The 13,888-nt window shown below is 43.6% G+C and overlaps 1 protein-coding gene across 2 annotated transcripts in view; it reads left to right on the forward strand.

The window, feature by feature from the left end:
- The window catches only part of LOC106584424 (single-stranded DNA-binding protein 3), a 117,963-nt gene that overhangs the window by 12,528 nt on the left and 91,547 nt on the right, over positions 1-13,888 (forward strand). For both annotated transcript variants that reach the window (XM_014169743.3, XM_014169744.3), the window contains exon 2: positions 5,029-5,101. In XM_014169743.3, coding sequence (XP_014025218.1) covers positions 5,029-5,101 — 73 coding nt within the window. The remainder of the gene's footprint in view (positions 1-5,028; positions 5,102-13,888) is intronic.

Consider the following 13,888-nt stretch of genomic DNA (forward strand, 5'->3'; position numbering starts at 1 on the left):
ATAGGCACACACCCCCGCCCATCGTCTTACCAGATGTACACGGAAAACCCAGCCAGCTCTATTATCCGGGTCGTTGTTCAGCCACGACTCCATGAAGCATAAGATAGTACCGTTTTTAATCTCCCGTTGGTAGGATAGTTTTCAAGTGATTCCACGTTGGCCAGTAGAACCGATGGGATTGTGATTTACTCATTCGCATATGAATCTTAACAAGGCACCCCGATCTTCTCCCTCTGTATCTCCGCCTTTTTGTCACGCAAATTACTTGGATTTGGGCCTGGTCTCCGGAGAGTGGTATATACTTTGAATCGGACTCATTAAAGAAAAAATCTTCAAAATGTTTTTATTTTTTATTTAACCTTTTATTTACTAGGCAAGTCAGTTAATTAAGAACAAATTCTTACTTACAATGACGGCCTACCAAAAGGCATCCTGCGGGGACGGGGGCTGGGATAAAAAATATATAAATACAGGACAAAACACACATCACGACAAGAGAGATCTAAGACAATAACATAGCAAGGCAGCAGCACATGACAACACAGCTTGGTAGCAACACAACATGACAAAAACATGGTAGCAACACAAAACATGGTACAAACATTATTGGGCACAGACAACAGCACAAAGGGCAAGAAGGTAGAGACAACGATACATCACTCAAAGCAGCCACAGCTGTCAGTAAGAGTGTCCATGATTGAGTCTTTGAATTAAGAGATTTAGATAAAACTGTCCAGTTTGAGTGTTTTGTTGCAGCTTGTTCCAGTCGTTGGCTGCAGCGAACTGAAAAGACGAGCGACCCATGGATGTGTGTGCTTTGGGGACCTTTAACAGAATGTGACTGGCAGAACGAGTGTTGTATGTGGAGGATGAGGGCTGCACTAGATATCTCAGATAGGGGTTAGTTTTGTTAGGTGAGTAATCGCTCATAAGCGATCACTCGGTCATAAGATACGGTAGCAGCAACTTGATGTGCAAAATAAGTTACAAACAATGCGAAAAAACTAACAAAATAGCACAGTTGGTTTGGAGCCTGTAAAACGGCAGGCATCCCTTCTGGCGCCATTCCTGTCAACTGTGTCCACATTTGCCAATACACTCTTAATTACTGTAGGCTTTTGTGAAATGACTATCTTGCATTTACTTCGACTCCCTTTTCCATCACTTCTCCTGCGTACCTTATCAAATCAAGGCCATGCTTTCACTGCTGAATTATTGAAATCAAGACCGGAAAGTTAATTTGCTAACAGACTGTGCTTTAGCTGGCTAAACTTGGCGGAGGTGCTTTCATGTCTAGTGGGAGCATAGTCTGGGAGCCTGGGGCGAGATGTCAGGACAGGTGTGTTCCTGGGTTGAGGTGGGAGATAGTGCAAAGCTCCGAGCTTACTGTGGAGCTGGGGGCTGCTGTCTGCCTCCCTGGCCCTGCCTCTAATGTTAAGGCTAGCACACATCACACCGAATTTGGATCTCTTGTTCGTCTGCCGATCGTTCACCACGCTGTGTTTTTAGGGACCACCCACTTTTCTAAATGTAAAATCAGTTCAAATTGCGTTCAGAGGTGCTAAATACTCTGTCAGCGTACGCTATTGGTGTGTCTGAGCCCTTAGTCACTACAGAGGGGATCAAACTCAACCACCCACTCAATAGTCATTCTCTGACTGAGAGAAGTCAGCTGGCCTCCGATTTCCTCATCTTTCCGCAGCATGTCATTTGTATGAACATTATCCATGATGATGGGGTTTCTGTGGCCTCTGACCTCTTTACCTGGAGTGTCACGGCAGGGCAGAGAACATTAGGTGAGAGGGGTAGAGGGGTGGATGAGACCAGCTGAGCAATCAACTAGGATGTTGAGATTATTTTCTAGGCACCTGAGACAACACTATGACAGACAGGAGAAGAACGAGCAACACGCTTGATACTCGGGGTTGTAGATATATTATTATGGAGATGTTCCCATTGGGAGGTCAGAGGACATGGTGTGTGCACTAGCTGTTTCTAGTTTCAAAGAAGGCTTTTGTATGAACATATGCCTTGTGTTTGGTGTCGTGGCTCTGTCTCCTGTCATGTCTGGCCCTGTGGTTTCCACAACGGTCGTTGGCCCTTTTGTCATCACACAGTAGTCTTAACGCCTAGAGTTTCCTCGCTCTCTCTTTCCCTCTCCACTGATTCATCTACCTGCACAGGAAGAGTCTCCACAACCCTCTTCCCTTGGCGGAGTTACACTCAGTGCTTCTGACAGTGCAACAAAAGGTGTCCCCCGAAGCCAGGATTGAATGAGTGTTTTTAAATAATGCATTAGAGAAGGGGCAGGTGCCCATCACCAGGGCATAGAACCCCAGATCACACCAGTCTAGCCATGAAAATTTAATCAACTCATGGGAATCTCTGTTCGATCCAGTTCAGCGTGGACCAGCTTATATAAGCCGATGCATGCCGCTGGGTATTACACACAGCCAAGAGGTAGTCTTTTTACATTTTACACCAACTGCCTCCAGTCTTTACCAGAAAACAGAAGAGTTTAAACAGCCGCACTATCACTCTGAGAGGGAGAGCACAGGTACTTCCTGGTTAAAGGAGCGACTAATTTTTGACTGGTTGCATTAAGCTAATTCAGAGCACACTCCCGGCGCTCAGTTCTCGCTGGCTGGTTTTAATTGAAGGTGAGACCTGATTACTAAACGGCACCAAACACTTTGTTTTACCAGGAACAGTAGTGTCGTGAGACAGTCGCCTCTAAGATCAGATAAGTATGAAAATATTCCAGCCAGAAATTTACTCCATCGCGTCATTCATTTGTATATCATGCCATTACCTATAATCCATTGTTCGGCGACCATCACCCTTGACCTACCCTCTAAGAAGTCGCTCCTCTAAGCAATCACTCCACCGTAAAAAATACACAACCATAAAACAGAGACCGAGCAGATAAAACGCTCAAGACATAATTGCGTTCATTGCTTCCAGAACCTTTTGTTTACAGTAGATTACTGAAATTAAAGGTGTAATGAATGTCTGATGTAACAATGAGAAATGAAGGTGCGCTATGCAGAAATCGCCCCGCCATTTCCTTTTGCCAAAATTCCAATAGTTCACCTAATTTCAGTTTGTGACAAAACAAGCAATGAAGAGAATCATTGTACCATCTAAACCGCTGTGAAATATCTTTTCAATAACAACAAATATTGTATTTTCAGCTGTTTGAAGCTAGTGTACGAAAGTGACACAAAAACAAAACTTAAGAACGGGAAGCATAGAAATAGCGCACATAGAACATATCTACCACTTCTTACATTTGCTTTCAATGAGAATGACAGATGAATTTGGTCAGGTACCCCAAAAAGTGACATATTGCAGCTTTAAGAAGATAGGGCCCCCTTTAACTAATGTCTAACGTTAGTCAGAACTGTTTTTTGGCAGATGGTGGAAGAGAAGTCTCCCACATGAAAAGCAGGCATATCGAAGGAATGATTACTTCGAGACAATTATGTCCCTGGTGCTTGGTTCAACACAATTCAATATCATCAGCCCAAGTGTTTCTGAGCCTCTGCTGCCACAGTGGACGTAACCTGATGTGACCAGACTGACAGGGGTCCCTGTCCTCTCTAAAACCACACTGTTACTGAGCTGCCTTGTTGTCCCTCTGTTCAGTCTAGCTGGGGAGAACAGGGGATGTTTTCCCCCCTAGCAGAGTGTGGGTTCAGCATTAGTCCAGGAGCATTGGGAGCACAGTAATTGCCAGGACAGGCGGCTAAATGACAGTCGTAATGGATACCAAAAATGACAAAAATGCATGCGGCAGTGTGGCTTGTCAGATAGTGTGGCTCCGAGCCTTACTTGGCTGTCTCTGCTTGCCTCTTGTTTTCATCAGCCTTCATGTTAAAGGAGGAGCTCCTTAAACCACAGAGTTGTGGCATTATGCCACAAAGTTTTTTCTTTTCTTCTTTTTTCTAGAGCTTCCCAATGGCTGCTCCTTAGAGACAGCAATGTTTTTCTGCCTATCCTCAAAGTGAAACAGTCTCTGGTTCTTACTGTACATGTCAATACTGTGTGCATCAGGGTTCCCTAACTGGCGGCACGCGGGCTGAATTTGGCCTGCAGGTGGTTTTACTTGGGCACAAGTTTTCTGAGCAAAATGTTTTTATTTTTTGTTGAATTTTCATTTTTGGACATAAACTGTAAAAACACCAAGAAATCTGCTCTAATGGATTTTAATTTGGGAAATCTGTTCCCCAAGTATTTCCACACATAATAGAGAGACACCTGATCATATACAAATGTAAGCAAGGTTTGAAATTATGTTTCAGTCAAATATTATACAGTATCATAGCCTCCCGAGTAGCACAGTGGTTAAGGCATCATTACAGACACGGGTTTGATCATAGGCTTTCACAGCCGGCCCTGACCGGGAGACCAATGAGGTGGAGCACAATTGGCCCAGCATCGTCCGGTTTAGGGGAGAGTTTGGACCGGCTGGGATTTCCTTGTTCCATCGTGCTCTAGAGGCTCCTTGTGGTGGGCCCGGGGCGCCTGCAAGCTGACCTCGGTCGCCAGCTGGATGGTGTTCCCTCCAACACATTGGTGCGGCTGGCTTCCGGGTTAAGCGAACAGTGTGTCAAGAAGCAGTGCGGCTTGGCAGGGTCGTGTTTCGGAGGACGCATGGCTCTCGACCTTCGCGTCTCCCGAGTCCGTCCGGGAGTTGCAGCGATGGGACAAGACTGTAACTACCAATTGGATATCACGAAAAAGGGGCAAAAGTAAAATTGGCCGTGACTGAATCTAGTTGAACTCAAATACGATTGTGTTTTTGATCGTGACAAAGCCTTCCTTCTCCTGCTTAATTCCACTGGCCTGTAAGGAGAGATCCAGTATAGCCACATTTTTCACCTGAGCACCAGTGGGTTAGGCTGCCTGCTACCCCAGGAGGGAGGGAGGGTGAGAGATTCTCCGGAGTGAGGAGGAGGGGAAGGAGGAATGGAGGAGGTGTGATATGGAGCCTCAATGTTGACCCTTTTTCTCTTTGTTTTACAGGTTAGCTTTATATGTGTATGAGTATTTGCTGCACGTCGGTGCACAGAAATCAGCACAGACCTTCCTGTCAGAGGTAAGAAACAGCTTTAGAATAACTTTGAGATGAATGGGATTTTTCTCCATTGTATAGCGAGGGATGGAATTTACATTTAGCGGTAGCCCTGGGGTCAAGGAACAGTTTGGTAATCTCTGCTTTGTAACACCAAGTAATTGGATCCCAAAATGTTGTATACAATGATTTAATTGTAATGGGCCAAGACTAAGCTGATGAATAACAGCAGTATTAATCTTAAGATATCTATAAGGACAATACAAAATGGCAGCTATTCTATTTGCTTTCCATAACAACACCTAGGCCACGCACTTCCCCTATTAGTTTGATAGCCCCTGAACTGTTGGTGAGGTAAAGCCCTTCTAATGTGTTGCATCATCTTCCTTAATGGACATCCTTCCTCATAATGGCCTAGTATTCAGGCCTTCCCCTCTATAACACCTCCACGTCTTAAGCAGCTCACTTAATATTGTACCGTTATAGCTGTGGAAGAACTTTACTGGCACACAAATCACTGTGGACTATATTATTCATGTTAAAGACAAACATTATATTTCTATTATGTGTCCGCTGTTCCCTTTCCTTAGGGCCAGGAGAATTCCTGACCACTTATCTTGTGCAGGAAGCCATAAGTAGGGCCATGAGTTTTTCCTTCCCAGGTTACTTAGTCAGGACAAATTAATGTCCCTGCTTATACCTCTCTATGTGCCTCTGAAACTTTTAGCAGTTAGGTTAATTAAACTCCAGTATCCTTAATCAGTGATACCCTGGATGCTCATACTAGTCTATTTAACTCCTATATTCTTTACCATTCATTTAGCCAGCAGTGAGAGCTCGACACCTCTAGAGTGGTGTTGATGCCTCTGCTCATTTGGTTCATAACTGTTCTTAAACACTTGCCTAATGCAAAAATACATTCGTTATACTCCGCAATGAGTCTGGATCGGAGTACCTCCTTCACGATTTCTAGAACGCAAACATGTTCTAACTGTTCTGATTGGTCCCAGAAACCGATGGTTTGAGCCAGAACACACGTAGGTAAAGCAGTGTTTTAGAAAATGTGTCATTGGCTTTGATACTCTGGTTGGTTAGAAGTTATCCAATTGCTGATGACTTTGTTTTGTACAACACCCCTAATTTTGAGATCACCACAAACAACTTCAATGATGGCAGTCTTCGACAGAAGTATGTAGCGATCATAGAGCAGCGGAATAATTCAGTTTGAGTCGTCAGGCAATTTAAACACTCCCATGTGTTAGTCAGATTAAGTAAGTGTAGTTTGATGGGTGAATGGGTACGCTTAATAATAGTGTTCTTAACCCCCGGACCTGCTAAGGTGATCCCTTTCATGTGCAATGAAAGGTTGTGATGTTTCTAATTTATTTAATATAAAACACTCTCTGGCCTGTGTTCAAGCACAGAACTATTTCAGTGGTGTGATTCACCCAGCTCACATTTCCACATTTCTCCTCGCTGTATTATAATCTGTTCAGCTGTTATCATGTATTACAGCATTGATGTTCCACCACTGTTCATGACTGTACCTGTGTGTCATTGTGTTCAAACATGCTTTGAGGTATATGTATGGAGCATGGCCCAGGCCTACATGAAATATTTGGAAGATACAGACACAACATTGTTTGCCTCAGTTGGGTTTCCCTTTGTCAACCACACAGGAGGAGGAACGTTAGACGTTTTCTAAAACGGCCTCATTTTCTTTGAGATACTCTCAAGACGTGGAATCAATGGCACAACATTATACACAGTATGCTATATTTATTTATTTCCCCTCGAGCCTTACAGTGTAGGTAGAATAAATGTAACAACATGTTACATATGGATTTACATTAGTATACACATTAAAAGTCCCAATGCAAAGTTACACCTCACTTTTTCTATTTTTCGAGTTATAACATAAAACCGATCTGAAAGTCTTGTCGGAAAATGGATTTTCCGGGGTGTGGTGTAATATGTAGGACACGGCAAGCGAGCCTATACCCTATAATGTAAACTCCAACAGAAATAACTTTTAAATGTATAACTTCAAATTGTTTGCGTATTTTTACAAATCATCCTGCAAGGTTGCTAGCCAACTAGCCTGCTAACATTAGCCTTACCAGCCTGTCAACATTACATTAGCAACTGGCTAACTCATGCACTGCTATCAACCCCTAGCTTACAGCTACATTAAAGTAAACCAAAGTTTTGGAACTACATAATGCCATCTAACCAGTTTTGAAAGAATATTAACTGCATATAGCCATCTTAGCCAGCAGCCAGCTAACATGAACTATTTAGCCAACTAGCTAGTAGCCTAGCCAACCACCACAGTTTGGTCGGTAAGCTAGAGCCCAACTACTGGAGATGAGCTAGAACACAACTAATACAACACAACACAACCAAAACATAACCGCAGATTGAAAGCAAAGAGATATTGATTGCTGGGGCCCACCTGATTGTAAAACTTTTAAAAGCGTGTATGCTGAGTTGGCTACCAAAGCAAGGGGGAGGCGGGCGCTTCGCCGGGCAGAGGGAGAGTCAGGGAAATCTAAAATGGATAGATTCCAGATGTCCGTCAACTAGTGCGCTAGAACTAAGCCAAGGTGGAAAATCCTCCATCGAGTCTCCATATGACGTTGACAAATGGTGCATTGTGGGTAGTTTAGAAGATATCGGGAAATAAGTTAATAAATATGTAATAACCCAAAAACATAACTGTTTCTACTTATAGGTAACCAGATCGTGACTACAACTAAGTTACTTACTAAAAGTCTTTGACCACACTGTTTTATTACATTGGTGAGTAAAACTCAAGGTTCCTACCCTTTAACCTCTATGGGCTAGGTGGGACGCTTGCGTCCCACCTACTCAACAGCCAGTGTAATCCCGTGGCGCGTTATTCAAATTCCTCAAAAATGCAAAAACTTCAATTTTTCAAACATATGACTATTTTACACCATTTTAAAGACAAGACTCTCATTAATCTAACCACACTGTCCGATTTCAAAAAGGCTTTACAACGAAAGCAAAACATTCGATTATGTCAGCAGAGTACCCAGCCAGAAATAATCAGACACCCATTTTTCAAGCTAGCATATAATGTCACATAAACCCAAACCACAGCTAAATGTAGCACTAACCTTTGATGATCTTCATCAGATGACAACCATAGGACATTATGTTATACAATACATGCATGTTTTGTTCAATCAAGTTCATATTTATATCAAAAACCAGCTTTTTACATTAGCATGTGACTAGCATGTGACTAGCATTCCCACCGAACACTGCCGGTGAATTTACTAAATTACTCACGATAAACGTTCACAAAAAGCATAACAATTATTTTAAGAATTATAGATACAGAACTCCTCTATGCACTCGATATGTCCGATTTTAAAATAGCTTTTCGGTGAAAGCACATTTTGCAATATTCTCAGTAGATAGCCCGGCATCACAGGGCTAGCTATTTAGACATCCAGCAAGTTTAGCACTCACCAAAGTCAGATTTACTATAAGAAAAATGTTATTACCTTTGGTGTTCTTCGTCAGAATGCACTCCCAGGACTTCTACTTCAATAACAAATGTTGGTTTGGTCCCAAATAATCCATTGTTATATCCAAATAGCGGTGTTTTGTTCGTGCGTTCAAGTCACTATCCGAAAGGGTAAATAAGGGTGACGAGCATGGCGCAATTCGTGACAAAAAATGTCTAAATATTCCATTACCGTACTTCGAAGCATGTCAACCGCTGTTTAAAATCAATTTTTATGCAATTTTTCTCATAAAAAAGCGATAATATTCCGACCGGGAATCTGCGTTTAGGTAAACGGACGAAAGAAAATAAAGCATGGGGTCGACTCGGGCACGCGCCTAAGCCCATAGTACTCTGATCGGCCACTTGCCAAACGCGATAAAGTGTTTCAGCCAGAGGCTGCCTCGATATCGTTCAGCTTTTTCCCGGGCTCTGAGAGCCTATGGGAGCCGTAGGAAGTGTCACGTTATAGCAAAGATCCTCAGTCTTCAATAAAAAGAGCCAAGATGAAACACAACTTGTCAGACAGGCCACTTCCTGCATGGAATCTTCTCAGGTTTTGGCCTGCCATATGAGTTGTGTTATACTCAGACACCATTCAAACAATTTTAGAAACTTTAGGGTGTTTTCTATCCAAAGCCAATAATTATATGCATATTCTAGTTCCTGGGCAGGAGTAGTAACCAGATTAAATCGGGTACGTTTTTTATCCGGCCGTGTCAATACTGCCCCCTAGCCCTAACAGGCTAAACTTAATTGTTCCTCGTTATCTTTCACAATTAATCATACATTCCATATGTGGAAGTATTATAAAAACATAACTGACCTGTTATAAGAGAGCAGCTTTCAATGGGACTGAAATAATCTGTCACTCTCAGGTTAATGATCATATTATAAAAGGGTGGATTTCAAGGTAGCTGTTCAGGTGTTATGTGTGTTTGCTAGGCTAAATCAAGCCACAACCTGGCCAGGTTAACACAACAGAACGTCATACAGTAGTCTAGTCAATCACAATGCTAAGAAATCAATCCATCAAACACCTAACTTGCCCAAACGCTTTTGCCTCCCTCTGCCTTAAACCTTTCAGTACAGCAGCAGGGTTTGACTAAGTGCCAACAAGGCACAGAAGTGGACTAAAATATTAATTACAGATCTGGGACAAGCTCAGAGAGATTAAAGGTCCAATGCCTTTTTTTTTCTCTCAATATCAAATCATTTCTGGGTAACATTTAAGTACCGGACATTGATTGTTTTCAATTAAAATTGTCAAAAAGAAACAAAAATAGCTTCTTAGCAAAGAGCAATTTCTCAAGCAAGAATCTTTCTAGGACGGTCTGGGAGTGGTTTGAGCGGGGAGGGGAAAACTAGCTGTTGTTGGCAGAAGTTTTGGAACTCTTTACTGAGTTACAGTTTGTATAAGGAAATCAGTCAATTGAAATAAATTCATTAGGCCTAATTTATAGATTTCACCAGTCAATTGAAATAAGTTAATTAGGCCCTAATTTATTGATTTCACATGACTGGGAATACAGCTAGGCATTTGTTGGTCACAAATACCTTCAATGGCTGTGTGAAGTTGCTGGATAGTGGCAGGAACTGGAACACGCTGTCGTACATGTCAATCCAGAGCATCCCACACATGCTCAATGGGTGACATGCTTGAGTATGCAGGCCACGGAAGAACTGGGACATTTACAGCTTCCGGGAATTGTGTACAGATCCTTGTGACATGGGGCTGTGCATTATCATGCTGAAACATTTTTCATTTTATTTTATTTATTTAACTTGATTTAACGAGGCAAGTCAGTTAAAAATAAATTGTTATTTACAATGACATGAGGTGATGGCGGTAGATGAATGGCATGACAATGGGCCTCAGGATCTCACCACGGTATCTCTGTGCATTCAAATTGCCATCGATAAAATGCTATTGTGTTTGTTGTCTGTAGCTAATGCCGGTCCATAATATAACCCCACCGCCACCATGGGGCACTCTGTTCACAACGTTGACATCTGCAAACCACTCGCCCACACGACGCCATACACGCTGTCTGCCATCTGCCCAGTACAGTTGAAACGGGGATTCATCCGTGAAGAGCACACGTCTCCAGTGTGCCAGTGGCCATCGAAGGTGAGCATTTGCCCACTGAAGTCAGTTACAATGCTGAACTGCTGTCAGGTCAAGACCCTGGTGAGGATGATGAGCACGCAGATTAGTTTCCCTGAGATGGTTTCTGACGGTTTGTGCAGAAATTCTTCGGTTGCGCAAACCCACAGTTTCATCAGCTGTGTGGGTGGCTGGTCTCGGAGGATCCCACAGGTGAAGAAGCCAGATGTGGAGGTCCTGGGCTGGTGTGGTTACATGTGGTCTGCGGTTGTGAGGCGGTTTGGACGTACTGCCAAATTCTCGAAAACGACGTTGGAGGCGGGTTATGGTAGAGAAATGAACATTTAATTATCTGGCAACAACGTTCCTGCAGTCAGCATGCCAATTTCACACTCCCTCAAAACTTGAGACATCTGTGGCATTGTGTTGTGACACAACTGCACATTTTTGTGGCCTTTATTTGTCGCCAGCACAAGGTGCAACTGTGTAATGATCATGCTGTTTAGTCAGCTTCTTGATATGCCACACCTGTCAGGTGGCTGGATTATCTTGGCAAAGGAGAAACGCTTACTAACAGGGATGTAAACAAATGTGCGTATGGAACATTTCTGGGATATTTTATTTCATCTCATAAAACATGGGACCAACACTTTACATGTTGCATTTTATATTTTTCTTTGGTGTAATTTACGGCCTGGTGATGTCATCAGGCAGGTGTCATGACTCTCCTGTGAGGATCCAAGAGATCAGGTTACAGTGGATCAGCTCTACAGAACTCTCTCTCTCTCCTGCAGAGGGGGAGAGGGATGGATGTTGGGGTTTTATGACACCTCACGTCGATCGTAAACCATTAGGCAGCAGACGAGTCCTTTGGGGCCTAGTTTGGGTGATCAGAATGTCTGCTTGCCTTATGAAGTGTTAACCAACCCAAAACTACAACATCAAACAATGGACACGGACAATATTTCATCCTCCGAAATTTTGGTAATGAGGGATCTCAGTGCAAGAAGCGTCACTACAGTCCCTGGTTCGAATCCAGGCTGTATCACATCCGGCCATGATTGGGAGTCCCATCGGGCGATGCACAATTGGCCCGGCGTCATCCAGGTTTGGCTGGGGTAGGCTGTCATTGTAAATATGAATTAGTTCTTAACTTGCCTAGTTAAATACACTGCTCAAAAAATAAAGGGAACACTTAAACAACACAATGTAACTCCAAGTCAATCACACTTCTGTGAAATCAAACTGTCCACTGAGGAAGCAACACTGATTGACAATACATTTCACATGCTGTTGTGCAAATGGAATAGACAACAGGTGGAAATTATAGGCAATTAGCAAGACACCCCCAATAAAGGAGTGATTCTGCAGGTGGTGACCACAGACCACTTCTCAGTTCCTATGCTTCCTGGCTGATGTTTTGGTCACTTTTGAATGCTGGCGGTGCTTTCACTCTAGTGGTAGCATGAGACGGAGTCTACAACCCACACAAGTGGCTCAGGTAGTGCAGCTCATCCAGGATGGCACATCAATGCGAGCTGTGGCAAGAAGGTTTGCTGTGTCTGTCAGCGTAGTGTCCAGAGCATGGAGGCGCTACCAGGAGACAGGCCAGTACATCAGGAGACGTGGAGGAGGCCGTAGGAGGCCAACAACCCAGCAGCAGGACCGCTACCTCCGCCTTTGTGCAAGGAGGAGCAGGAGGAGCACTGCCAGAGCCCTGCAATATGACCTCCAGCAGGCCACAAATGTGCATGTGTCTGCTCAAACGGTCAGAAACAGACTCCATGAGGGTGGTATGAGGGCCCGACGTCCACAGGTGGGGGTTGTGCTTACAGCCCAACACCGTGCAGGACGTTTGGCATTTGCCAGAGAACACCAAGATTGGCAAATTCGCCACTGGCGCCCTGTGCTCTTCACAGATGAAAGCAGGTTCACACTGAGCACGTGACAGACGTGACAGAGTCTGGAGACACCGTGGAGAACGTTCTGCTGCCTGCAACATCCTCCAGCATGACCGGTTTGGCGGCGGGTCAGTCATGGTGTGGGGTGGCATTTCTTTGGGGGGCCGCACAGCCCTCCATGTGCTCGCCAGAGGTAGCCTGACTGCCATTAGGTACCGAGATGAGATCCTCAGACCCCTTGTGAGACCCAGGGTGTGGTTGGCCCTGGGTTCCTCCTAAAGAAAGACAATGCTAGACCTCATGTAGCTGGAGTGTGTCAGCAGTTCCTGCAAGATGAAGGCATTGATGCTATGGACTGGCCCGCCCGTTCCCCAGACCTGAATCCAATTGAGCACATCTGGGACATCATGTCTCGCTCTATCCACCAACGCCACGTTGCACCACAGACTGTCCAGGAGTTGGCGGATGCTTTAGTCCAGGTCTGGGAGGAGATCCCTCAGGAGACCATCCGCCACCTCATCAGGAGCATGCCCAGGCGTTGTAGGGAGGTCATACAGGCACGTGGAGGCCACACACACTACTGAGCCTCATTTTGACTTGTTTTAAGGACATTACATCAAAGTTGGATCAGCCTATAGTGTGGTTTTCCACTTTAATTTTGAGTGTGACTCCAAATCCAGACCTCCATGGGTTGATAAATTGGATTTCCATTGATTATTTTTGTGTGATTTTGTTGTCAGCACATTCAACTATGTAAAGAAAAAAGTATTTAATAAGATTATTTCATTCATTCAGATCTAGGATGTGTTATTTTAGTGTTCCCTTTATTTTTTGATCAGTGTTTTTATTTTTTTTAAGAATGTGGAAGATTAATGTCTATTTTGTGATGTCATCATTAAAAGGTAAATGAAGACATTATAAAGAAACATTAACTTTAAGACTTTTCATACGGTGTTCATACGGTGTATATCATGTTTACATACTTTACGTTGTGTGGAAATATCCAGGATAAAGAGAATATTTGGTGATGGTAAAATTGTGATTTTATTTCTCTAAACGAGAGCATAGTAAATTCTGATACCTTGCCTTTTAACTAGCTACGCCCCAGGGAACCCAGAGAGCGTGTCAGCAAGACGGAAACGCCCCCTTTTTACCCGAGGGTATAAAGAATTTGAGTTAAGAATTAACATATCAGACTAAGATTACCACGAGCTGCAGTCGAGGTCTACGATTAGTCGCGACCCTGAAGACAAATGAACCTCTCA

This window comes from Salmo salar, chromosome 23, assembly GCF_965601325.2.
Source record: "Salmo salar chromosome 23, fSalSal1, whole genome shotgun sequence".
NCBI lineage: Eukaryota > Metazoa > Chordata > Actinopteri > Salmoniformes > Salmonidae > Salmo > Salmo salar.